The sequence below is a fragment of the Perca flavescens genome, chromosome 9, assembly GCF_004354835.1.
Source record: "Perca flavescens isolate YP-PL-M2 chromosome 9, PFLA_1.0, whole genome shotgun sequence".
Lineage (NCBI taxonomy): Eukaryota > Metazoa > Chordata > Actinopteri > Perciformes > Percidae > Perca > Perca flavescens.
In genome coordinates this window covers 24,995,966-25,023,537 of record NC_041339.1, presented here as the reverse complement: position 1 = coordinate 25,023,537, position 27,572 = coordinate 24,995,966, and the positions used below count along the sequence as shown (strand labels likewise).

Genomic DNA, 27,572 nt, shown 5'->3' with positions numbered 1-27,572 from the left:
CCGAGTAGTAGAGGAGCACCCAGAAGAGGAGTATTAGTAAAGAACACAGCAGAAGGGAGACAAAAACAACCATAAACATGAGTTTACCGACTAACTGTGTGTATCTAGCCCCCTCGGTCCAGGATCGCTACTTCAAAGTGAGGAATGGGAATATCTGCGGGTCGCCGTGCGCTGTCAACCGGCCCATCGACATTGTGCAGAAACGCAGGCGGTAGGCCAGATGTGGTTTTAATCCAGATGTTGTAGTTGCACAACTCTAAACACACTGCTGTCGATTCTTTTTTTTTTTAACAAAGTCTTAACAATTCTTCAGCTGACAAACAATAAGATGAGGATTGAAATAATTCACTGTAATATTAATTATGTACAATTCTTACTTTACATGCTTTACTTACTTTTATTAAGTTGTATTCAGTAATGAGTTATAGTGTTTTAATGATAATTAATAGTCTTTATCTCCTATGGTAACATTTCTATAAGATGGGCTGTCACAGCCTCATGAAAACAAATATACAGTATATATTTATAAAGGTCAGGAAGGCATTTACTACTTTTCATGTCTTTTCTACTAAAACATATCTTTAATTTTTGTCGTGAAAAGTATTTATTAATAAAGTTCCTTTAATATTTAGCGTGCTCAATCCTCCACAATATCTAGCACTCAACACTGAGTTTATTATTACCATATTGTTGGCTAGTCATTATAATGTTCTATTTGTGACTATAGTATTTTTTACGGTGTTACTGCAGCGGTTTGCATTGTGTTAGGGCTACTCAATACTAATTTAAGCTAAATTAACAACTTCATCATGAATTTATTATACAAAAGAAATGTCTGACTTCTTTTGATTGCACCATAATATTTTTGTTCATTCCATAATTTCTGGAATTTCTACCTCTAAAATATTCCTGTAATATTCGTAATTGGGTTTTTTTTGGTGTTACTTAGCGTGTTACATTTAAAGTGACATTGCATTTGTACCCCATCATGATCATACTCCCAGTACAGTGAAACTGTGCTACTCAGAGTTTAAAGTGACCTCAGTGGTTAATGGTATTTTATAGTATTTTCATTTAGTCTCCGCCATAATCGCCATAATATACCTACAGTCATCCTTTGTCTGTGCTACTGTGCTAGTAGTGGGTGTACGGGGACCTCTTTGATATTTTTGACATTATGGTAGTAAGATTTCATTAGATAAATGTGTCACAAGCATGCATAATTCATTTACACTACATAATCTGAGTGATTTTGTTGTCTTTAATCCAGATGGATTTACAGTAGTGAGATCAGAAAGAGGATTAAGCCTTTTTTACTTTATTGTCAAAATTAAAATCAGGTGTAAGAAGGTCAAGGGTCAGAACTTGCAGGTGAAAGATTGAACAAAATATGTACTTTCTACTTCTAGGAACTAAATCAGTTTAATCTAGGATGTCAAAATAACACCCACAGGACAGTGGAGTCGAGCTCAGACTTGAAAATGACCTGAGTCTGTTTTAGAAGCGTTGCTTTATTAGTGTAATGGTGAGTCAGGTGGACTGAAGTGGCTCTACAGGGAAGATCTGAATATAGGTGTGTGTGGGTGTGTGGTGAAGCTTGTAGTTTTGATGTTTTGACAGTGTTTATATATCGTTAATTACTACAAAGTTTGTAGCAAAACACATTGAAATATTTATTCTCTTATTAACACTGAAAAACATACACCTGAAATACTCTTTCTATCTACAGTATTTGCTTGTTTTTTACAAACTTAAATACATTTCACCAAATAATGCACACGCACACACACTAGGTCTAGTCGTTTTAGACATTTTAATGTGGAAATGTTGATATTATATCTTTTAATGGGCAATTATATTATATAGCATTTTCAGGTAAATATTTGTATTCTGTGTTTGTACTAGAACATGTTTACATGCTTTAATGTTCAAAAAACACTTTATTTTTCTGCACCTGTATTCACCCTCTGTATGAGACACTCTGTAGGAGCACCTGTCTCTTTAAGCCCCCCTCCCGACAATGCCCAGTCTGCTCTGATTGGAGTGTTTCTGAAATCAGCGCTTCGCCCTTTTCGATAGCATCAGCTGGAGCTACTGCACCGGAGTATATAGCAATGAAATGACCAACATTAGCTACAGCTATGTGGCATTAGCATGCAGCTACTTAATATTTAGCAGTAGGCTAACGTTAAAAATCGCAGATAAGGCTTTTAAACCAAATACTCCATAACCAGAAATGTTTCAGGAGTAATGTGACCCGGAATCGGAGAGAATTTAACCCCATGGCAGCCAAGATGACATTGTTTACTGCGGTAGTATGTAGCTACATGCGACAATGTTGACACCGCAGAAGTTTAAAAAACACTTCAGTAGTTCCTGCCTGGAGCAGATAACCAATCATAGAAGTCCAGCTTAGAGTTGCGTAATACTTAACCGAGAGTAGAAAAAACTGTTGAAACTGGAGCGTTCAGAACCGAAATCTAAACGTTTTAGCTCACAGGGATTTCTCTAAAATGGAAGTAGGAAATCCAACATTATAACATTTAAATAACAGAAAATACGGAAAAGCATAATATGTCCCCTTTAATGCTGCTTTATCAATTAAAAAAACTTCAGTTTTATTAAAATCAATTACAGCCCATACATATATCACTCTTGATTGTTTTTTTCTTAGCATATGCATCACACACTCACAGACACACACACACACACACACACACACACACACACACACTTCATTCTTACCAGATGAGTATTGCCTACCTGAAAGAGGCTGCTGCTCACAGAAGGAAATGTGACTAATTTTGCAGCCGGCCTTTCAGAAGTCATGACGACATCTGCTTTGTTGGGCGTGGGGGGGGGATCAAAGTGTCTTTATAATGTCAACCCACCAATAAAAAACCTACAAATGGAAATTGCTAATGAACGCCGAGTTGGACGTATTTATAGGCCTGATGGATTGACCACATGTGTGTGCGCACAGTCAAAAAGCAGCGGAGAAAAGTAGAGTGCACTTTATAATCGTCCAATTCCTTTTAACCCTGCAGCCTGTGTAGTTTCCATTAATTCCTTCACAGAAACATGCTGCTTTCATCGTCACCGCTTTACCTTGTAAAGTTAGAGGTTTAACAGTTAGTTTTGGCAAACAGCGATTCATGTCTGTCAGTGAATATATTCAGCTTCTGCTTTTACGGTTATGATGATGTAGGAGTTTGCTGTGTGTGAAATGGCATCAATGAGGTTTCAGTCACCTCCTCTTTACTTACTGCCTGATATAGTTATCTGTTCTAAGCTCAGTTATCTCAAATACTACTCTCACTTCCTGTTAGTGCCATATTCTGTCTTGTCTTTTCACTTTCTGTCCTGTCCTTTTAATTTTCCGACTTGTCCTGCTCTATCACACCCTGTCCTGTCTTCTTACATTACATACATAATTTTTACTTGCAGCCTAAGGTACTGTTGATTTGTCAGGTAGTTTGCGTTGTTAAACAAAATCATACATTCCTTTCAGGCTTGTCATTGTTACTCTTTTCATCAGTACACCTGTAACTTCAGTGGAGATGATGATGGTAGTGATGACGATGATGATGATGAAGACTAACGTCATACTCTGACTTACTCATCATGTTTTACCTCCCAGCACGGATCACTGATGTCAACTAGACACTGACTCATACAGTGAGATGGGGAGCTAACGGCATATCTATCTTTAGGGTCCAAAATTTACTTTTTGGTCTTTCTACCAATGGCGGATAAACTTAACGGACAAAATATTTTTCAACCAGCTATAAAACTATTTAAAAAAACGACCAGGTCCTATTTGTTGTGTACTTGCGGCAAACACTGCAGCTCATTCCTTTGGCGTTACTGTCATTAAAAAGTCAATTTCTCCTGACCTAGTTTATCTGTGAAGCGCAACTTCTCTGTACATTTTCTTTTAACTGTACTTTCAGCATGCTCTTCATTTTTCCTTTTAGGTTGATCTCTTCCGGCAATGTGCAGGGCCGCCCCATACTTGCAGACTCTCTTTGCAGTTAGCACTAAATTCTGTACCCAGCTTTATAGAAAGAGTAAGGGCAACCTGAGCAATGGTGGACAGTGAGGATCACTTAAAGAATTGGGTTACTAACTAAACTAAACATCCTCTCACTTTCAACTGCTTTTTTATTTTTTATTTTCAGCAAACTTCACTAAATATTTGTATGAACATAAAAAGATTCAACAACTAAGACATAAACTGAACAAGTTTCACAGACATGTGACTAACAGAAATGTATGGCTGCCACCTCTTAGTCGATTAGTCGACTAATCGGTCGTTTTGGTCTTAGTCGACTAAGATTTCTTTAGTCGATTAGTCATTTTTTATGCTTATTCATGCTTAATTACTCATTTCCAAGAAACTTATGAGCACATTTATGGTGAACACAAGATTTAAAGTGGTGCTTTTGAAGAATTAATTGTGGAGAAACTCAGTTTTACAGATGGTTAATTAACTACATTTATATTGTGCTTTTCTAGTCTTAACCACCTCTCAAAGCGCACAGCTCTGTCAATTAAATCAACTTATCGATTAGTCGACAAAATTGTATAAGTGTTAGTCGACTAAGAATTTCTTTAGTCGAGGACAGCCCTACAGAAATGGAATAATGTGTCCCTGAACAAAGTGCAGGAGTTGTTACACATGGTCTGCCACTGCGAGGACGATCAGCCATTCTTCCTGTCTCCCTGTAGCAATGTCTTAGGCGTCTCACAGTACGGACATTGCAATGTGTTGTCCATGCCACATCTGCAGTCCTCATGCCTCCTTTCAGCATGCCTAAAGCACATTCACGCAGATTAGCAGGGACCCTGGATATCTATATTCTGGTGTTTTTCAGAGTCAGTAGAAAGGTCTCTTTACTTTACTTATTTTTTATAACTGTGACCTTAATTGCCTACCGCCTGTAGTTCATTAATTTTCTATGGTTCATTGAACAAGCATGGAAAACATTGTTTAAACCCTTTATAATAAAGATCTGTAAAGTTTATTTGGATTTTTACTAAATTACCTTAAAAAGGTCTCCCAGGTGTCCTGGAAAGTGGACGCTTCTTTTTTTGCTGAGCTAAAATTGACGGTCATACATTGCATGCCGCCACCAATGTGCAGAGTCGATGCAAAACAAAATATGGTTAATCAACTCATGTGTTGTAGTGATGAGAGTTTGCGGTGAAGTACAGTAGGCCTAGATGAGCAACCCGCCAATGGCGGCTGGCCTTATTAATTTTATGCGCCAACGTGCACACATCTACTGAGTGGCGGGTGCTGATTTTGGACCCTGTCTGTCTTGTAGTAATAATAATAACAATGATTCTACTTTTATGTTTTCAGCAGTCACCAAAGTTACTCAGCACTGTAAGATCAAAGCAACCCAACAGCCGCCATAAGAAGCCATACATAACCAACATAAATTAGAATATACACATTTTTTTATTTTTCCATTTGAAGGACACCTGCCATCTGTTCATTGCTAGTCTGATGCTGATTATTTAGTTTAGGTGGGTTTATCCTCAACTGCGTCCTGTGTTCCATTACTGTTACACCTGTTCTTCGGTGAAATTAGAGCTCAGATGTGATATTTCTTGAAGGTGGTGGCAGACAGGATTTAGTTCCTGTGGTCAGAGGCGTTTTGCTCTTTGCATGTTGGTGACATTCATAATGAAATGTCTCATGTATGTGCAGCCTTGTGCTCTTCGCTGCCTGTAAAACAACACACTAAACACGTCACAGTTTATAGTACTTCCACAGAACTTCACTGGGTCTTAGCCGTTTGTGTTTTAGTATTCATGGGAGTATTTAAGGATCTGGTCAGTGTTTGAATAATTAACAACACCCTTTTTCTCCCATTAACCTAAACATAAAATAAACCACAGTGTATTTTTTTTAACTGCAGTTTCTCACTATGTATATTCATGAAGTTGTAAGAGGTCAACCAGTTTGTATTTTTAAGTTTAACATAGTATATAATTCACAGGTTTTTTTTAACCTGAAGCTGCACATTTAGGAAAAGGAAGGCTTAGGGAACAGCTTTGCTAACTCTGAGTGTGTGTTGGAGGTCTGAGATTTGGCCACAGTGACAAAGGTGCCTGCACATATTTTTGCGTAAAACTGACATATCTGCTGGCAAATCTTTTCAACCTATGTCAAAGCAATACAAACATAGTAGTGTTGATATAAATGTCTTGTCTTGTGTAGCTGACGACTGCAGTCAGCTACACCGATAAAGGCTACTCTTGCTCCTTTCTGTGTGATGCATTGTGCTCATTTTTTTTAGACTAAAATATGTATGGAAACTCTTGGGCTGGGTGGGGACATATTCTCACAGCCTGAAACCACAAAAGCTCTAAATCATACTGATGAAATAAGTTTTAAGCTAACAACACTTAGTAAGAATAACTTCCCACGACTTATGACTCCCTACAACTATCAGCAAATGAAACTGATACATTTCTGACCCCTAAATGAAGATGGCATTTACTATAACATGATGAGCAATTAAGTGAATGAACTAAATAATAAGAAAATGTTCTATCAACATTCGCTGTCTGTGTGTATATGGCTCAAGTCAGACAGAAACCTCGAACATCAAACCTTCGTCAGATCAGCATACCAGTGGCCTGCTGATATCTGAGCCAAATATCAGTTTAACTCATATACTCTCTACGCAGGTATCTTCTGACTTTTCATGCCATCTGTATACAGCCTGTCCCTCCAAACAGTTTAGAAATTAGATTTGACCTTTGGTGGTGTCACAGCAGTTTGGCCAGCCCTCCGGGCCTTAGCCCATGTCAACAAACTGTGACGTGATGCACAGCTCACTCTACATGTGGTCAAAGGTCCTCACTAGCTGCCAGCATGTTGGAACATAGTGTAAATGAAGAGTCACGTTAGTTCGGGCCAGTGTTGTAGTCTAATGTATTGCAGTGGCTATACTGTATTGTATATATATACTGTATATGTTTGGGGCGGTGGGGTCTGGGTGCCCTCCCCCAGGGAAATTTTGTGCGTCAAAGACTTTCCTGCATTTTGATACACTTTTATGCACCAATTGACAGCTGAAATACCTTTATTTAGCCTATGCAAAGAAAAGAAAAACACAGAAGACAATTCAAAATATGTCAAAAATATAATGGAAAGTATGTTGTTGTGTGTCATTACACATTTTTAAGTAGGTATAAGTATGGTAATCCTGGAGCTTTCTTATTGAGTATACTGCATATACCTGCGTATCACATAGACTACACCACTGGTTCGGGCTCACCGTGGGTACGAGTCATCTGTGAGTACCATCTGACCGTATCAGTGATCTCATTATACCACTGCAACTGGTTAGGTTTTACTCACCTGTACTGACAGTGCTGATGTACAGTATTTCTCCCTCCACAGATTCCAGTGCCATCTGTTTTAGTTTATTTCCATACTTGTCACAGGCATCTCTTGCCTTGTGTATCCCAGTTCTCAGAGATATGAATCTGATGGGTTTGACTAAGGTGGTTGTTGCTTCCCACACTGAATTCTATGCAACTTCAGTGACTGATTCAGTATGGTGACCAATCTCAAGAGCACTACATATTCTGCCAAACAACGTGGGTTATATCCTTTGATTTAAGTGTTTCCCCCTCAGTTGCAGCCGGGTATGGTACATAAAATTGTTTATTGAGATGTTCCCAAATATTTAATAGAGTAAATGAAGTTCACAGGTACACTAGGGGTAGCTCAACAGATTTTGTACCCCCCAGAGTTAAAACTAATCTGGGCAAACAGAAAATCTTTTCTTTATGCTGGAACTTTGGAACCGGTTACCTGGTACACTCAAGACAGTCCGAAGCATAGGCAGTTTTAAACAGGGTTTGAAAGTATGGCTTAGGTGCCAATCATAGTCATTACCTATTTTTATTGTTTTTTTTCTTTTTTGTATAACATGGATGAATTTGTTTAATGTATGATGAATGATTGATGTGTGATCTGCTGCCACTTCTCCCCCTGCCCTTATAGGGACCACAATGGAAATAAGTCTTTGGGCTTTATTGTGTCATCCCTGACTATTTATGTATTTTAATGTATGACACAGAGTACTGTTTCCTATTTTATATTTAAGTGGTCAAATAAAATCAATCAAGCACATGGAAATGGCTTGTAGATAAGAAATTGACTAATACAATATGGCACTGTAGAAACACAGTAGAGATTTCTGGCACAACTTCATCTATATCCAAGGTGCATGTAGAAGGGTCTGAATAGGTCAAAAATCCAGTATTACCTTTAGTATAAATAACTTTATTGTGAGTGGTCTCACAATAAATATTATTTATAGTGTTGCTGGAGTTGTTCCTCGTTGATTGAGTATGGTGGCAGGAAAAATTGAGATGGATTTTTTTGTTTTATATTTGGTTTAAAAAACTCGATTGGATTATAAACACATTAGAAAATCATGTTAGAGCAGATCATAGTCCGTGATTTGATGTCTGAAGGTAACTTTTGGTTTGATGTTCAAAGACAGCTGTTCTTGTCTGTTTATGTTCATTCAGTCTCTTGTCCAGGATCCTTGCCATTTCAGATGAACTGCAGTGTTCCCCACAGCTGTCGCATTGTGATGTCATGATGATGTCACACATCCCTCCAGTTTTCCACTCCAGGGATTTTGTCTTTAGGGGTTAACAGCAAATATCTTAAGATCTTTATTATTTATACATATTTCTAGAAAGATCCATCACCCCCTCCCATTATTGAATGCTTAAAATGTTGTACCTAACTCATATATTCAGCTAATATAGTCGAGCACTTTGTGACAAAGCTTTTTTTTGACCCCGGGTGAGGACAGGAAATATTGACGTGCCAGTGGCTGTTCACTGGACTTGATCCCAAATCGTTCATGCAATTCACGGCTGACGCCTCAACCCGCTGAACTAGAGGAGGCCTCTGCTTCAAGTCTTTGGAGTCACTCCTCTGCGTTCCTTCATCAAACACGCCTCAACAGAAATCCCAATGCGTCCACAAGCTCCGCCAGCTGGTTTCTGGCTTGTATCTTTTTAGCGTGTTTCATAGCATCCTTTGTGTTGAAGTCTCTTATTTGGTGGAAAAACAGAACTCCAGCTAGCAGAGCATTGGGTTGGGAATAATTGCAGGCCTAAGAGCTGGTCGATCGGCAATGCAGTGACAGCCATGAAACCACAACTGACGTCAGCAGATGAGTGTGACTGTGTTTGTGTGACTGTGTGTGTACTTGTGTAGAATATCACTGCTAGAATAGTGGACTGAGTGTTATACTGACGTCTCTGTGACTCTTGTGACTTCAGGAATGATGATCAACCTGATGAACCCTTCACAAAGAGGCTCTGTTCCATTATTTTGATGCAGGATTACTAGACAATAGTGTGGTTGATGGACTTTTACGATATCTAAACAAATGAGGAAATAAGGCATCCACATGCAGCCTGCTTGTCACAGGTGAACTTGATCACCTACATAGACTTCAGGGCTCTGCCTACACAGCGGGATACCAGGTAGGGAAAGGTCTGAGGAGACTTTCAACAACCTAATTGTATCAGAATTACAAGACTGCAGTGATATGATAAGATTGTGTGTCTGTGTGCGAGTGCTTCAACGATGCTGTCATCAGTTTATGCTACATGATACGCGAATATTGTCATGTTGAAGCTCAGGTTCTTGCAGTAAATAGACGAGATTTTAAAAATAAATACTATTGCATCTATCTACAAGTATCATTGCTATGAATATCTATGGCATCTGATATTATCTAGTGTTTGGTGTGTATTCATAAACCTATTATTTGTTAAATAAATTATGTTGTATAATTAATGATATATGCAAAATATAGGAATGCACCCATCCAGCTTTTTCTCTTCCAGTACCACTTCTGATATTTCAACTCTGCTGATACCAAGTACTGATCCGATACCAGCGCGTATTTTTATGCCTCACTGGAACTCATTGGGATAATTTTAATGTAACATGAGGCTGGGATTGCTTAGACACTAACAACTGAGGTGGCAGTCCACAGTGACTGTATAAATTCAACTGACAGCAAAAACTATTTAAAATAAAGTGTGTAATGACTTTCAGAAAGAAACTGTATTTAATATGGCTCAGTAATATAAATGATGATACCCGATCCCCTTAGTAAGTTCAGTATCGGGGCCAATACCATTCCAGTGTATTGTATCGGTGCATCCCTGATAAAATGTACATACAAAATAGATTAGATTGCCATCCAATGCCTTTTATTATATTCAATAATAATCTAACTCATGTTACTATTGTTAATGATAATAATAAATAAGAAAGATTCACAGTTCTTTATATTACGTAACCACCTGAAAACAATTAAGACAAAAAAACACACTCCCCCTGTCGTCTCCATCTTGTCGTGCCCCGCTGATCAGCGATGTGATTGGCTGCTCCTGGTTTGCCCTCGGCTAATTAGAGGAGGAAGAGGCACACTCCAGCCTTACAGCCGGACTCAATCACAGTATACCGAAAGGCGCCAATTAGTGGCATATGAACATGATTAGAGTAGCACTCGGCATGGCCTGTTGCTGGGCAAAGACAGACAGTGTGTGTGCGTGTGTGGGTCCGTGCCCTGAACCAGCCTGTCCAGTTGCGCACCAGTGTGATGTAAGTTTGTTTGATTTTCAGGTCGATTCTGGAGCCAAATCTAGATCTCTACTGCTGGGGCTATAATCACACACTGCCTGTGTGTGTGTGTGTGTGTGTGTGTGTGTGTGTGTGTGTGTGGGGGGGGGGGTTCTGGAAGGTTCTGGCCCAGTGTGTTACCCTCCTAACCAGTTTCTAATGATGTTAATGCTCAACAAGCACTGTATGGATTTCTCCCCGGCTGGACAGGCAGAGCTAATCACTGAACATAGACTCTACGATCGATACCCGTCCGGAGGACTGAATCAACCTTTGAGGCACCCTGCACTCCAAAAATGAAACCACTTGAGCACTACACCAGTCACATTCATATTTAAAGGGCCAGTATGCAAAAAGGCACCACAGCACCACAGTTCAAACACCCAAGACAGGAAACAACTGCCCTGCTCAAGTATTTTTGACCAAACAACAGTAATCCCTGAATAAAACAATGTAACTTGAAAAATAAAAGGTAATTGTCAGGTTTTGTTGTGATCTGTCTACTCTATCTGTAGCTACAGTACATGTAAAACCAGAATTTTCATACGTTATCTCTGGGTTATCAGAATGTATACCTGTAGGTACAGGCACATAAAGGTTACAAAAAAACACTCAGTCTTATGGCTGCAAATGTCGCATCAGACCAAAGACTTTGACAGCATATACAGATAATGATAAAACAAGTGCGGAAACACTGAATAGCTGCGCAACTAAACTGGTTGCACGTATACTGTAGTCACACAAATATAGTAGACAACACAAAAGTTGCAACTTCTACAATCTTCAGAATCTAATGATCATTATGTACAGGTTGCACACAGTATCTGATAGGGATTAAGGCCTGTAACGTTCAGCCTCCATCCATTTCTCTTCCTTTCTCTCCTGTGGCAACAATCAAAACAGAGGTCTGCTGTGTTCAAAGGCAAGAGTCCGGAGTTCTCTGCCTGTAGGTCAAAGGTCACACAGAAAAATAACACAGCAGCTGGCTTGACTCGGTGCAACCTTCTCCTCCCCTTGGCTATATTTAGAGAGAAATGAGCTGCTCTGAGATCAGATGTTGATGTTGGACAGAGAGTGTTTTCTCTGTTTGGACAGCGATCCACAGTGGCTGTTCAGGTGTATAGAAAGAGCAACTGGGCCCTTATGGGGGTGTAGCACTTGGCTTCAATCCACTACAGTAGTGGAAATAGTTTTCTAAAAAGAAGAGTAAATATTTCATGATCTTTGCATGTTATGAAAATGTTCTTCTCTCTCTGCAGTACAGTCATATACAGTAAGACTACAGTAATTCAACTAGTTCTGGGTGATAAATCAAATGAGCTAAGATATAGAATATCCTCGCCTCAACAACAGTAACCAGCCCTTACAACAGTGAATACTGAATTCAAAAGCCTGCGATGTCCCCTCTTTCTTCGGAAAAATATTCCCTGATTGCAGATACAACATTGTGCAGGTGACATGTTTTTTTATCAGTGTCATAGGATAAGCCCTGCACACTTTTTAGTGTTGTCTTTTGCTGTATTTTCTTTTTTGTTAAAATTAGCTTACATGAGGAGAGAAGTGCAGTGAGTGGATTCTAGGTGAAAAATACACAACACATCCTTTGATGCAATGTGGTAAATCAAACTGCTTTTATCCTTTTTTTCATTTTTTTTTTAGATTGATTTTAGAAAAAACATGTATTTCATCTGCACAAGGTAGTTATGTATTTTGGTGAATATTAAAAATATGATTATTTAACGTGATTACTCATTGAGGTTGTCTTCTGTTTCTGTTTCTTTTTTTATCAACGTTAGTTGGTCATACGTGACTTTGTGCTTATATTCTAGGTGGTTAAACAGATTTGTGGTGCAGACACCACAGTGTAGCAAATCTTGCAGATGATGTGTTTCTGCTCCACGTCCGATTCCTCAAATCCGAACTGTTCCCAGAGAACGGGATCTGCTTTCCCCTTCTTGTTCAGCAAATGCTGATTCTCTCCCTCTACCATCTTCACTCACGGTGTTTTTTAAATGCCGTCAGATACCACAAACAGGACTTCGCTGACCATTGGCTTAGTGAGTTTAGCCTTCAGGAGGGGTTTAAGTGTAAATAAGAGTTTACTTTCAAAATGTAATGTGTATTGTGATTATTGTTATTGTGATTGCTAGAAGCCCAAATCGCAATCACAATCAAAACTTGATTAATTGCACAGCCCTAGTTTGTGATAAACTCTGAATCAGAAAACAGGTTGGACAATATTTTCTCTTTGCTTTGATATGCACAGATCTGGGTCTGCATAAGTAAGTTTCCTGCTTGTTCTTCTCCTGCCCTGCTGCCCAACATCTCCTTTCTGTCTGCCAAGTATATAAACACACGCACCACACACAGTGACAGTGAAAGGAAAGAACTGTTTGGCAGGGTCTGGATGAGGGGGAAGCGAGTTGTTTTTCTGCTGTTTTCAGATCAAATGTACAATAGGTTTAAGAGGTGTAAAGCAAACAAACCCTCTTTACTCCCTGAACTCTCTCACTCCCGCACAAACTAAACACACACACACACACACACACACACACACACACACTTCTAACTAAAAAGGTTCCTCTATAACTGCTTTATATTTACGCTGTTTTTCTCATTTCAAATCATGTAAGATCATTAGTACAGTTTAGCCTCTTTCTCTCTCTCTCTCTCTCTCTCTCTCTCTCTCTCTCTCTCTCTCTCTCTCTCTCACTCACTCGCTCATAAAGTGTTGCCTTGTCTGTTTTCCTCCTCACCTCTCGCCTCCTTCCTGGTGTGATGCTTTAGGCCCCTTGGCCAATTCCCACGCTACAAGGAAAGAAAACAGGAGGGAACATGTGTGTAGATATGTGTGTGGGTTGACCTTTGACCCTGGGCCTGTGTCATCCCCCATCAGATAACATCTGGCCTTGATGCTTGTTTTCTGTATCACATACATAACAGAAAGTTCCTTAAATCCCTCGGCTCTGGTTCCCATGAGCACTTAACAAACGTGCGTGCACGGACAATAACTGGAACTGGTCGTATTTCGCATTTCCCATCCTAAGGTTTTATTTTTTTGTGCAGTTACACAGGCTTACCCTAAGAAAAGGCTTTATAAGGATGATATAAAGTCCGCTTTGGATGAAAAATGTTGGCTCTGTGCATGTCCTAACATCAGAGTGACTGTGACTTAAATACTCTGTGACATCAATGCAAGTCATTGTTTAACAGCTTTGGTACAGTGACATTTCTAGCTGTAACAGTTCACTGTGGTGTGTGGTGTAATCCCTTAAATTCATTATAAGTCAAAGTGAAGATAAAACCGATATGTTCCTAAACGTTGGTAAAACCAATCATCTCACCAGTAACTGCAATCAACCAATTATTTTCTTTACTAATTAGCTAATGTTTTGGTCTATAAAATGTCAGAAAAAGGAAAATGTCAATAACAATTTCCTGAAGCACAAGCTGACTCTTAAAACCACTTGTCTTGTCCAATTAACCCACAGTCCAAACCCATTTAGTCCAAAAATGACAATTAATCAATTACCAAAATAAGTTGATAATTCATTTTCTGTCAATTGACTATTTGATTAATCGGTTAGTTGTTTTAGCTCTAAACTGTAATCCCAATTCAATCTCATCACTCAACTTCCAGCAAAGACCAATATGCAAACACTTATCCTGAGTGGTGATAAGTGCAAACTAAATGGCCAGGGAACAGAAGCAGAGGTTTGGATGTGGATGTTGAGGGGTGTGTGTGTGTGTGTGTGTGTGTGTGTGTGTGCATGTGCGTGTGTGAGAAAAGAAAAGTTTAGTAAAACAGAGTTAAAGAGAGAAAAGGGAGCCATCATTTACGTCAGAGAAATGGAAAACAATGCTGGAGGCAGGAGACAGAGCAAGGTCAACTTGTTATGTATGCTGCGACTGAACAAGACGCCTGCATGCCTGTCTGTCTGGGAGAATGCTTGTCTTACCCAGTTGCAGAAGCACTGGTATAACAAGCAGTTTTAGATGTGGTCGTAGTAGTAGTAGTAGTAGTAGTAATAGAAAGAAGAATAAGTGTGTAGTAGACATAGAAGTAGTTGTAAAAGTCTATGCTCCTATACAGTGTCATGATGGTCTAAATGTCACATAGGATGAACAATGATCAATGTTTTAGTCAAGAAAAAGCACAGACATAATATTGCAAATTCTACAAAAAATGGAGCTTCAATCTGGAAATATTAGTATTGGTCTTAAAAACCCAGACTGGTTGGGCTCCACCTACAGTGTGCATATGATACAATATAACAGTCTGTAAATGTAGGCAAACAGCTAGAAAGGACAACAGTTGGGCAAAAAAGTATCATTACTGTTTAATATCCTTTACATTTGTTCTACAACTTGCATTATTTTTCCTTCCAGCCTTATCACTGTCATCCATTGCCTTTCCAGTACTACTCTATAATACTCACGACGGGAGGAAATACAATCAAAGGGAATGTATGCTCCAACATATTTTACATAATGTATTCCACCAGCTGGTTTCATCCTTACTGTACTGTAAATTATATTACATACAAAATAGCATTAGGAATGATAAAAAAAGAGCTCACATAGACATAGTTAAGATAGATCAGGATGCAAAAGACAAGATTTACAGCCTTGTTGATGGGATGTTGCAGTACCATATTTTCCTCAGTAGTGGGAGCTGTCTCCCTATCAGCCAACAGGCTTCTGATAAATATGAATGGGAATGAATGCCATTGACCAGCGGCAAGCTCTGGTGAACTGCAGTTGCTGCTGCTGAGCTCAATGGTGATTATAAATCCGTGAAAATCTTTTGCCACCAAAAACACTCTTAATGAAATATGTAATTATTCCACCTGCTTTTCTCACTGTTTTTAGTGGTGTTAGTGGCATCATCTTCATTTATATTCATTGTCATATTTAAACATATTTATTTTCAGTCATCTTCATTTATATTCTATTGTTGCAGCCAGTAATGGATCCCAGTGAATAGAGGTGGTATAGATCACTTTCAGCTGCTTACACCAACATGTATGTCATACTGTAAGTCTGGGTTCAGTGGAAAGATTTAGTGTCCCATGATGGTCTAAATGGTCTTTTCTACATAATAAAAAGTGAGGTCAAATTTTACTGGTGAGGCTGTAAAACCTACGCACATAACAGATCAACAAAAATGTAAACTGACTTTGAATCTGAAGGACAGTTTAAATTCACAACTGACAACAATAACCGCTTTAAGGACATTACTCATCTGACTATGTTCAATTTTGGCAGCGGCAATGTACACTGTCAAAGTGTCCTTGCGCAACGTACGTACTTCAACATACGACCTGCGTACTCTGAGTTTTGGCTGAATAAAACATAAAAAATTAAAAGTATAAGAATGAAAATGAAATACTATGGTCTTGTATTTGAATTGAATTGAATTTATTTCAGGATAACCCCTTGAGATGTAGCATCTCATTTTCTGCACATATATACAAACACAAAATTTCTACTTGGAGCTATCTATAAGCACTCAGCCAATCAAAATCAAAAAGAGAATCCTTCATTTATGTTTTCATGAGGAGGGGAGAAACCATCTGCACCCTTTCTGGGGGTGTATCTACGTAAGCTCTGTCACAAGACTCTCAGTTCCCCTCTTTCCTTGCAGGTGGATCTATTTATAGCCTCTGACGTCACTGGTCTCCTCTGATGGAGCCTCGTCACGGCCGACTACGCTGAGGGGGGAACAGGGGGAGGGTGGGGTGTAAAATGGGGCTGGTTGAGGTGTGTGGGGTGGGTGTGTTATCATTGAGGTAAGCCCTGCTGCAGCCCTGCCCCTCCTATCTGCCATGTCTCACCAATCAGGTGTGAGATGCTGAGCCACATCACTGTGCTGGATACAGCTCACCCTCACCTCCTCCTCCTCCTCAACTCTGTGTCTGTCTTGCTCTGCTTCTTAGAATTGGGTCTTTCATTCAGCAACAATTGCATAATAACCATCTTTCATTTATCAGGCACTGCTATTGCTGGAGCGCTGGAGGCAAGCTGAGCTAATAATAGAAACAGAGGCAACTTTCCAGTGCTCTGTATTTTTTTGTTTTGACCGAGGAAGGAGGGGGAGAGTTATAACAGGTAACAATGGATCTAACGTATACACAAAAATACCATAAAATTACCACTCAAGTATCCACACAAAGGTGCTTTAAAATCTAATTACAATCATGAAACGTTCTTGTAGTAATATTGTAAATAGTTGTAACCAAAATATTGCTATTTTCAGTCTTTTAAAAAGAGTGCAGTAGTCGAGTCAGTGTGTTCTTGAGCAAGGCACAGACAATGGTGAGGCTGAAAAAAAATGCAATACTTTGCATGTTGAAAAGCTTTAACCCTCTACTACCGTATCACCCGCTCCGTGTCCTCAGGGACAAAAACTCAAAGTCAAATTCTCCTCTGTCCTCCTTTGTTCATCTTTCTGTATTTTAGCTCTTTGCTCGTTTGTGGTTGCACTGTGTATCATAGTTTGATTCAAATAAAATGTTGGTTTAAAGGGAATTTGTTTAGTGAATGTTTGCAATATCAAACCATCAAAATCAGACCCTGCAAACTGACCTCATCTTGATTGGAAGGATTTCAAAGGGATTAAATCAGGGCCAAGTCGATCTGTGATGTTTGGTTACAGGAGCTGGACTGAATCCAGCTGGCAAAAAAGGCAGATTTTTGAAAATGCAATTTCATTTTGATCATCATACCAATACGATCCAATTTTGAAAAGAATACTCATAGATGTTAAGTACATAAAGTAAAAGTGGTGCCTTTCAATGCAGTGGCTGCAGTGGGGTGATAGCAGGGGTGGGGGGGTGTTGTATGGGTAAGTGGCTCTACTGACGTACCATGCATGGTGTCAGTGTTGACGTCATACGGAGATAGCAGAGGGAAAGATGTGTGTGTGTGAGTGTGTGCGTTTGATTGCAATAAAGCAATAATTACAAGGTCACCTGTTTAAAAAGATGCTCACAGTCGTGGTAGAGAATTTGAATCTAACCTTTTTATCCTGCTAAGAGCTGCCAAGTCATTGAGACAGCGCTTTTAATGTCTACTTGCTATTATGAGGATTTTTCATTCTGTCTAGTAATATTTATACACATCCTGTTCTTGTGTTCCTTTCTAATTTTAACTGTCTTGTGTCTGTTGCCACTTTATTATACGTAGCTTATTTTAGCCTCGTCTTATCCTTCTTCTTAGCAGCTACAGGAGCTGTGTTACATTAGTATCAGTTTATATGGGTGTCACAGGGTTTGGATGCAATGCTGAGAGATGACGCCAGTCAATGTTGCATTCATGGTTTCTATCAGTATTCTTGATTAAGTCATCAATTAAAATGTATTTTTACATATGTTGTTTTTACTCTGCTTTTATCAAGTGTTTTTTTAATATTTCTTTATGAACTTGATGGTTGCTTTCGTTTAGTAGCATCAGCAGTAATAGTAGTATTAGTAACATTAGCAGTAGTAGTAATAGTAGCATTATTCATGGTACTGTTAAAAACAGTAGGGGTATTAGCAGGTAGCCTAATTCCAGACCTCCCAAAATAATTAAATTATAGGAATAAGGAATATATTATAGCATTCTGGTAAAAACAATAGTATTTATGTATTCTCTCTCTCTCTCTCTCTCTCTCTCTCTCTCTCTCTCTCTCTCTCTCTCTCTCTCTCTCTCTCTCTGTAGTTTTGATGTGGAGAATGGCCTGTCAGTGGGTTGCAGTCCACTGGACTCTCAGACTAGCCCAAGTTCTGGTCTGGTCCTTCAGGCCAACTTCCCACACAGTCAGCGCCGCGAGTCCTTCCTCTACCGCTCCGACTCAGACTTCGACCTTTCGCCCAAAACCATGTCCCGCAACTCGTCCACTGCCAGCGACCTGTGAGTATTTTAACGATACTCTCTGTATCATTTTAACACCAATAAAGCAACCAGCCTTCATCCTCATGTTGCATTTCATAGTGTGGGGGTTGCTGATTTGGAGGGAAACAAACTTTCAGATAATAGCAGATGATGGAAGGCTTGAGAGAACCTAGTAATTTGACAATGCCATATTAATGTTTAAAGATATGTGATATTTATTCATTTATTTATTTAACTATTTAACTGTGTCCAGACTAGGTCCTTGATACTAATAAATCACTTAATCTCTGTGTTTCCAAAGTCACTCATTAGTAGTGTGCATCCACAATGAAACATTTCAAACAAACAATAAATTACTTAATACATCATTTAATTTACTATTGTCACAGTTTCTTGTTACCAAAATGGGATACACGTAGTACATTTTCCAAACATATTTTGAAACTGAAAACTAAAACTAAACTGTGACTCTGAAACTGATTTTGCATGTCATGCCTTCATTTGATCCATATGTAAAATACACAGTACATAGCATCAGATCACATGGATTGTATTACTGCTGTTACATTAGAGGAACTAGGAAACATTGGAATTTATTGTCAATAATTATTGATGTTTTGGCATCTGGCTTTAAAGAGGTTTTTGGTTGCAGAGCTCGTGTTTGTCAGTATAAACAGCAGTCAAACTATAATCTTAGCTCAGTTTTTTCACATAGTTTTTGCCTGTTTATACAGCTAATGGTTTCTCTGTGCAGCTAGTAGTCTCTTTGAAGCCGGTATAAATGGGGCCTCGACCACAAATAGCTGTTGCTCCTTTGTTTTGAAGGGAGGAGGGATTGAAGCATTGGGAAGTCAATTGGCTACCTCGGTGAGACAAAGTGTGAAGACTGCTCTGATTTTCCTGTCCATCTCTTTTCTGTGTCATGTTTTAATGAGTCAAACGTCTTACCTCAACTCCAATGTTATCACCCCTGCAAAGCTTTTGAAGCAGTCCCAGCAAGCATTTGAAAGATTTTGATCTTGTATCACAAGTACAACCATTTGGCAATTTGATAATAAGGTGCAATAAAAACTCACATTGGCTTTTTGATATTTAGGTCTTGATTTCCCAAAACAGTGATATCTTCAGTTATTCAACGTCAAAATGTTTGCTGGGCAGGCTGACTCTGACACTGTACTTTTCCCTGGCAGCATGGATATACCTTTAGGTCTGAATGGGTATGAGGTGCATGTTGAGACCCTAAAGCTTCCAGAAAGCTCTACCTCTCCAAAAATTGGCTTTCCCACCACCTCATGCACGAACACTGCTCCTCACCTGCACATAGTTGTAATTGTACAAATATATATCTTGGAGGCATACCCTGTAAGCACAGAATTAAACCTGCATTAAGTGATTTTTGACCCTCATGAAACACAGGCCTGACATTGGGTTATTAAGTTGTCATGGCTAATTTATTAGCAAATATTACACATCCAGTGGACACAGGGCAACATTTGCATCCCATTGGAGTTTCTAGACACCCAATGACAGTCATTTCAATATTCCCTTTTAGCTCCACCAACACAAATATCTGTGTCTTTAGCTGCTAAACGCTACAGTACAATTGTACCAATCACTTGGATTAATTGTTATTTTTCTTACCTCTTAATGTTGGACAGGTAGCAGACACTCAGCTTGTTTGAGCTTGTTTGCTGGAAACAACTGCCAGTGGTTTTCCATTTGCAAGCTTAATAAAAACCAAAGACCAGAGAACCAAAACAATAAACTGCAATGTTATTTCAGTCATTAATTGTAAAAACATCACTTAATGCAAGTTTATTGTGACTGGTTAAGTTAAACCTTAATGGGTAGATGCAGTATTGATAGTCACCAGTGTTAGTCTAATATTGTTCTCCACTTTTCTTACCTCTTAGGTTTTTCCACTGGGCTTCAGTCTTATTTAAACGTATTTGAAGCAGTGACTCTTTGAGGGTTAACTATAATATGCATCATTGCCTCTAAGAAATATTTGTATAACTAAAACAATCTCCTCTCCCTATGTCCAGTGTGATATTCTAGACCAATCATCTGTCGTAGCAAACTGTCCTCTTCAATTCATCCTTTAAAGCCCTCACATTCAGAAGATGACAACTTATTTGTTGTCATTGTGTGTGTGTTTGTGTTTTTTTTTGTAGCACACAGCTTTTTCACTGGAAGTCTGTTTGTGTTTGTCTGTGGTTTTTGCAGACATGGAGAAGACATGATAGTGACTCCATTTGCACAGGTTAGTAGCAATGTGTATTGCTGGTTTTGTAAGACCAGGAATTTCTAAAATGTACTGGCCATTTTCATTTAATTTGACCAGTAAAGAATTACAGAATCCCAACCGAGTGGCTATTTGCCAGCATTGATTTGGTGACTGGTGGAAACTGTGTACAGCAGGGGTCAAAGGTTTAGTTTAGCATTAGGGACGGTTTTACAGTATAAACACACCACCACAATACATACGTAATAAATGGATTTATAAAAGTTGTTTAAACTCTTCTTGTCAGTAAAGCTTCAGTGGAGTCCTGACCAGGAAAGCATCTCATTGTAGAAGAAGCTGCTGCAGTACGCAGCACCAAGATTTGCCTACATCTGAAATTGTATTCATTTGATCGATAGTTAGATTAGTCCAGCCATTAATCTAGGACATAATCAGACATAAAGACATCTCTCAAAACCATGCAAATATAAATTGTGTAATTAAAACATTATTTCAGCACCAGGTGCTGTCCATCAACCCTGCCGTGAGACTGGGCTGTAGTGTGCATATGGCGCAAAACACATAGATGTGATTGATTATTACACTGTAATATAAGGCCATTTTCACTAGTATATGGACTTCATTTATATTGTAATATCCTTGGTACATAAACTCCTCAGAGGCACTGCTCTGACATATTGAGTAGTCCACCATGGATATCTTTTAAGGCACTATTTATATCCACTGAAGATTTATGAAAAATGCAATTACAAAGTTTTAATGTTGCTAATAAATGATGAAAAGCCGTATATGTCTCAGGTACTGTTACCTACTGTTCCGTATTGTACTGTATTTGGTCTGTAGCAGTGGGTTTAAGTGTATTGGCTTTAGTATTGAGCACTACTGAGTACACACGTTCTAGCACGGTGTTTCCATTCAAACCAATACTGTCTAACTGTAGGTGTGGGTCTGTCCAGACAATCATCATGGCTCCTCACTGGTCCTTACTCACTGGTTTGCAATATAACAGATTCAGTTCATTTTTCACAGAAAACACCCACACACTCTTTTTGTACTTAACAACAATGTTGGCCCATTAACACAATCTGTGTTCATGTTATATTTCCAAACTAATATCTAAAATGTACTTTTGGCCCACCTGCAGTTGGAAATTTAACTAATTAACTGACGAATTTCTTACCAGTCATATTATCAAAGATACTGTACAAACTACTTAATTCAGTGACATATTACAGGAAACTGTAAATGCAGTTCCCTGAGCTCCGATAAGGACCAAAGTCTGAAGTAACACATTTAGATATCATTACCTCAAAAAGAATCAAGCGAGGACATCCAAAACCAGAACAAGATCACACACAAGCTTGTCCCAAGCTTAAGGTGTTTATCACATACTACTGTATGTACTGAGTATCTACTCCTGATATTAAGGGGGACATGTCTCCGGTGTTTCCATCCTGACCCATTCATACACCTCCAATACTCATTCCTCTCTTGTTTTACCTTCTTAGGTTCTTGCCAGTCTACGAACAGTGAGAAGTAACTTTGCAGTTCTGACACATCTGCAAGATCGTGTAACAAACAAGTGAGAACAAGAAAAACAGACTGAATGACTAACTGCTTGTTTTCTTCTGTTCTACTAACACTTAATCTGTTCCTTGTTCCAGGCGGCCGACATGCAGCAACCAGCCACCCATGTGTAAGCCATGTCTTACAGGTCAGTGTTAATATCCCTCTGTGGTTGGACACTGAGATTTATCACATAAAAACTATGCATACTTTCATGTTTGTGTCTTTTTATGAAAATACTTTACTATAATACTTAACATGAAAAGAGTGTGATGTTTTAATGGATCTATACTGTTGATTTGAATGCATGAAAATTCAAACATGGTGTTACACCCATAACATTCTGTGCTCCGTTTTAAACCAGGACAGGTGCAACACGACAAGCTAACCAACATTTCTCAGTTGTATTTCCACAAGGGCAGCACACTTCTCGATGTGGATGTTTTCATAGCAGTCCCACAATTGACCTGTAACATGTGTATGTGTTACCTCTGACCTTTCAGAGGAGCCCTACCAGAAGCTGGCGGTGGAGACACTGGAAGAGCTGGACTGGTGTCTGGACCAACTGGAGACGCTGCAGACGAGACACTCAGTCGGCGAGATGGCATCCAATAAGGTGAGAGGACATTTCAGTCAGCTTCATAGAGTTGGGTCAGAATGGGTCAGTTGTCTCAAAACATTTCATTACAGATCTTAAGATGTATGTAAGCAATGCTTTTTTTTTTATCAAAAATGTTTATCACAATTAGGTGGTTGAAACATGATCCTCTGTGTCATACAACATTAAACTTCAAAAACTATTGGAACTTTATCAAACGGAGCAAATCACATGTGCACTAAGGCTCCAAAAGCCCAAATTCTTGAAAGAATGATGTTATGTGATAGCCTATATGTATGAGTTCAGTAAATAAAAACTTCAGCTGTAGACACAAGTTTTAATTTTATAACAGCGGAGGTCAGAATCAGTGTGTTACATGTTTTGGGAGTAATTTATACTAAAAAATATACAGTATATTTATTTTCTCTTGTCTTTTACATGAGCTGAGCTTCGAAATGTTTGCTTTTGTTATGACAACAATGACTTATTTTAATATTAGCTTTTAACTACGAATCACAAGCAGGTCACATGCTGCAGGATCAGATTGTGTTGCTCCTGTCCATGTGTGCAGAGCAGCATCTTGTTAATTCGTATTAGAGAAAAGATCTAAGTTACATATGAGGTGACGTGCAGCTGCAGTGTGAACATTAAAACACTCGGGTTCATAAATGGCGTCTCCCTCCATTGACAGAGTTAATCAGCATCTCCTTACTTCCCTCCTTCATGCTTCTCTCCACCGTCTGGCTGCTAAACTCAGTCCTCCTCCGTCTCCCAGTCAGCCAATCAGATCTCCATCCTTCACCCAGCCCCTTAAGCCAGGTGAATCTGATTGGACAGAGAGGGGGGGGGAACAGCATGCTGGGCGGGAGAGGGGAGTTCCTCAGAGCCTCTCGCTCTCCCTCTTTATGTTTTTCATTGACAGTGTGTGTGACAGTAGTCGGATGAGCGACTGCAGTCCACACCCTTTCTCCCCCGATGGTAGACCACAACCCCAACCTTCCTCGCCTAACCCCTCCCCACCCTTCCCCCGATCCCCCCTCACCTCCAGGACAGCACATGGGACTATGGGAACTTTTATTTCCAAAGGGACTTCTTTTCATGTTCAAATTGTCCCTGCTGAGCGTGGAGCAGAACTGAGTGAGCAGCCCGTCACTAAAAAATAAAATCTGTCTGCTTGTCGTTTTGGATTTTAAGTGACCTCTTACATCAACATGCGTGGGTTGACATGCCTGCATCGGCTCTCTGTGTTTGTCTGTGCTGGAGACTCAGACAGGTGAGCGAAGGGGAGCGCTGCCGGCTTGCCTTGTTTACATTGAGATCTATTAATCGGCAGTGCAGGGTTTGCACGGGGGCTGAATGCTGAGTGAGCGTGTGTGCCGGATCTGACTCAGGACTGGATTTACAAACGGGCTGAATGTTGAGATTGTGTTTGTGTGTCTATGCACGTATGTGTGTGAGTGTGTATGAGAAACCAAAATAGAGGAAAAAAGGCAAAATAAATTATGTTAGAGGGGGTAGCTGTCATGCTTTTGTAATGTAACATATTTAAGAGCTGTGGCTTGGTTTACAGCAGCAGGAATATGTTGCATGCTATTTGTAAACACAGGTGTGTGATTGTGTGTGTATGTGAGAAATAGAGTGCAGAAAGCCTGAGGAAAAACATGATAGAGGAAGCAGTTGTGTTCAGAATCTACAAGACAGAGACATATTTTGGTCAAAGCTACAGGATTATGTTTCATGTCAGTATTTATATTTTTGTTTGTGCCCATATGTGTGTGTCACATAGCCACTGCAGCATCACTCTCTCACCCAGATTCCTCCCTCCTCCATCAGCTACAATGTGCTAAAGCTGTTACATAATCAGTGTGGAAGCTACCGCTGTGATAAAACTCAGGGGGAACATTGAACACTTTTGTTTTAAAAAACTTTCACTAGTCTTTTACAACCACAGTTCATATTTCTCCTGCATGTCTGCAAACAGACAACACAGTTAGAGATATAACAGCTTCTTTGTGTTATTAAAAAAACACGCACACACAATAATGCATTAAAAAGGGGGTAAACGTGCATTGCAGGCTTTATACTATAGAGATAGAAATAAATGTGCTAAAATGACACCAGTTCTGTGAGCATCAGTCTTCGCGTGCTGCAATGCCGGAGTCCCGCTACAGTACATGTTGTGGTTTCACTTTCAAACCACAGCAAAGATGATAGAGAATCTTGTGTTTTTATAAAGTTGTTTCAACTGATATAAATATGTTAAATTAAGGTGCAGGTGCAGCCTGACAATGTTTTTATGAAGAGCCTTTTAAACAATGTACAGCAAAACACATTTTACCATGGTTCAACCCATATCCGGACCTCCATCCATTTCATTGTGGATACATATTGAGATTTGTTTTTAAACTGATATTGCATCTAACCCTTCACCTTTTTTATCATATTCTTAGAGTACGAATTTATGTATATCACTTTTTAAAAGTGCTTTTCTTTTTAATGAAACACAAGAAAAAGAATGTAAACAAAGTAATCAAAGCAGCACAGGACATAGTCAGTAAAAGCAAAGTAATGACAAAATATGAATGTAATCTACATAGTATATACATTGCCTGTAGAACTGAGTTTTAATAGATGATTTGTGAAATCCCTTGCAACATAATTACCCTCTTCAAAGAGAGGAAGGGGGCAGGAACAACACAGGGATCTTGGGAAATGTGGCCTTAGCTTGTTGAAACACAATACCTCAGCATGGTCTCATGTGTTTAGGTATATAAAGGTATCACAACTAAGTTTATTGATGTATAAACAGGATACACATACACCTTATCTGTGTACATATTTTTACATGTTTGTCTGCAGTCGTACCTGAACTTACCACATTTTTTGTTGATGGTTTTGTTGTGTCTACGCAGTTTAAGAGGATGCTAAACCGTGAGCTGACGCAGCTATCAGTGACAAGCCGCTCAGGGAATCAGGTGTCAGAGTACATCTCCAACACTTTCCTAGGTGAGTTTTAATGCCAGATATAAATGAATGAAAAGACACTTATTTTGTGGAAGGGAAGTTGTATGTTTCTCTTTATGCATACTCATATAGTATCCAGTTAACTAAAACTGATGAAGGCTAATACAAAGAATTCTACATTCAGACAACTTATAATTTTTAGAGCGATGTTGATTCAGCTGCTCATTTTGGAGGTTTTAGTTTGTGGTGCTCTCAAATTGGATTGCCTTTTATTTAGAGGTGTTTCTAATATTTGGTCAACTCTAGGGATGGGCATTCGATTAAATTTTCTTCGTCGTCATCGGGAGAATTAACGATCAACTATCGATTAATCATTAATATTTTTATATTAAAATGCATTATTTATTTAACTTTTTATACATTAAAAATGCAATGAAAATACAAAATACAGCGTGTTTTTCCTCGATGAGATCTTAATTACAAGAACAACTTGTGGCAGTTAAACTGGAGGTTATAGATATAGATATAGATTAGATATATGCGCTGCGGTGCAGCGCTCTGAAGCAGCAGAACCTGTAGCTGCGAGCTGGCGTTTTTAAACAGAATGTAACTCAAAGCTATCCAAGGCACGGGATAAAGCCTAATAAAAAATAACCAGTAGGCTAACTCAGATACAACTTCGGCACCAGGTATCTCCGCGCTAACTTGGCCAGCCCGGGGAACCTTATTCCATTCTTCGTAGTGAGTTTCTACCAGTCTGGTGATGGTACGTCATGACGAAATGTGATATGCTGGTTCCATTATCCATGTCAATGAACTTGCAGGTCCCTTGGGTAATTTGCTCTGCTCGTTGTGCATCGCAGCTCCTCCGTGCTAACACCGAGTTTATGCTAGGTTGAGACTGACAGCAGGATGCACCGCGGCCGCCAACGACATTAACAGGCTCGGATACACTTTGTTTAGTGGTAGGCTACATCATTTGAGTCATGGCCGTGTTGTACTTATACACGGCATCTCAGTGTTTGCAGTGAACTAAGTCGTGTTAAAAAAATGTATCTAAATTTTCCCACGCCACACTTCGCCGTGTCCTCTTCATGATTTCTTTTGAAAGCAAAACGGAAACTCGCAGCCAGGTAACTGAGTATGGAGTCAAATATTGCCCCCGAGTGGTAAAATGTTTAATTGCTGCCACACTGTGAAATTTATTTAATTGCTTCAAGACTCACACTACGAAACGCAACCAGCATTAGTTTAATCAATCGATCGTCGATTAATCATGCCCATCCCTAGTCAGCTTCCATTGATATAAATGGAGTGCAAACAAAATATCTTAAAATATAGTAAATTACATTTGGTAGTATCCCAAAGATGTCTGTGTCTGTGGTGCTGTCCAGCTACTATACTAACAAGAAGAAAATAATTTGCATAATTGCATCACCTGCTTTATTGACTGTTCTGCTGTCAGTGGTATTTTATGAGCATTACACCAAACAGTTTTTTAACATATGTAAATGTTAGCATGGCATGATGTACAGTATATGAGGTGGGGGAAGTATGAGAAATAATTTACTTGTTATTTATTTGAGCAAAGAAAAAGCAATATTTCAAAAAAGGGCAGGAAAGAGTCGAGC

The 27,572-nt window shown here is 39.1% G+C and overlaps 1 protein-coding gene across 1 annotated transcript in view; it reads left to right on the top strand.

Annotated features, from left to right (window-relative positions):
* pde4cb (phosphodiesterase 4C, cAMP-specific b) overlaps positions 1–27,572 on the top strand; it is a 97,023-nt gene that overhangs the window by 59,645 nt on the left and 9,806 nt on the right. Inside the window, exons 4-9 of the mRNA XM_028586689.1 lie at positions 18,395–18,586; positions 20,795–20,831; positions 22,322–22,395; positions 22,478–22,527; positions 22,883–22,995; positions 25,890–25,983. Of these exons, the coding sequence (XP_028442490.1) occupies positions 18,395–18,586; positions 20,795–20,831; positions 22,322–22,395; positions 22,478–22,527; positions 22,883–22,995; positions 25,890–25,983 (560 nt within the window). The remainder of the gene's footprint in view (positions 1–18,394; positions 18,587–20,794; positions 20,832–22,321; positions 22,396–22,477; positions 22,528–22,882; positions 22,996–25,889; positions 25,984–27,572) is intronic.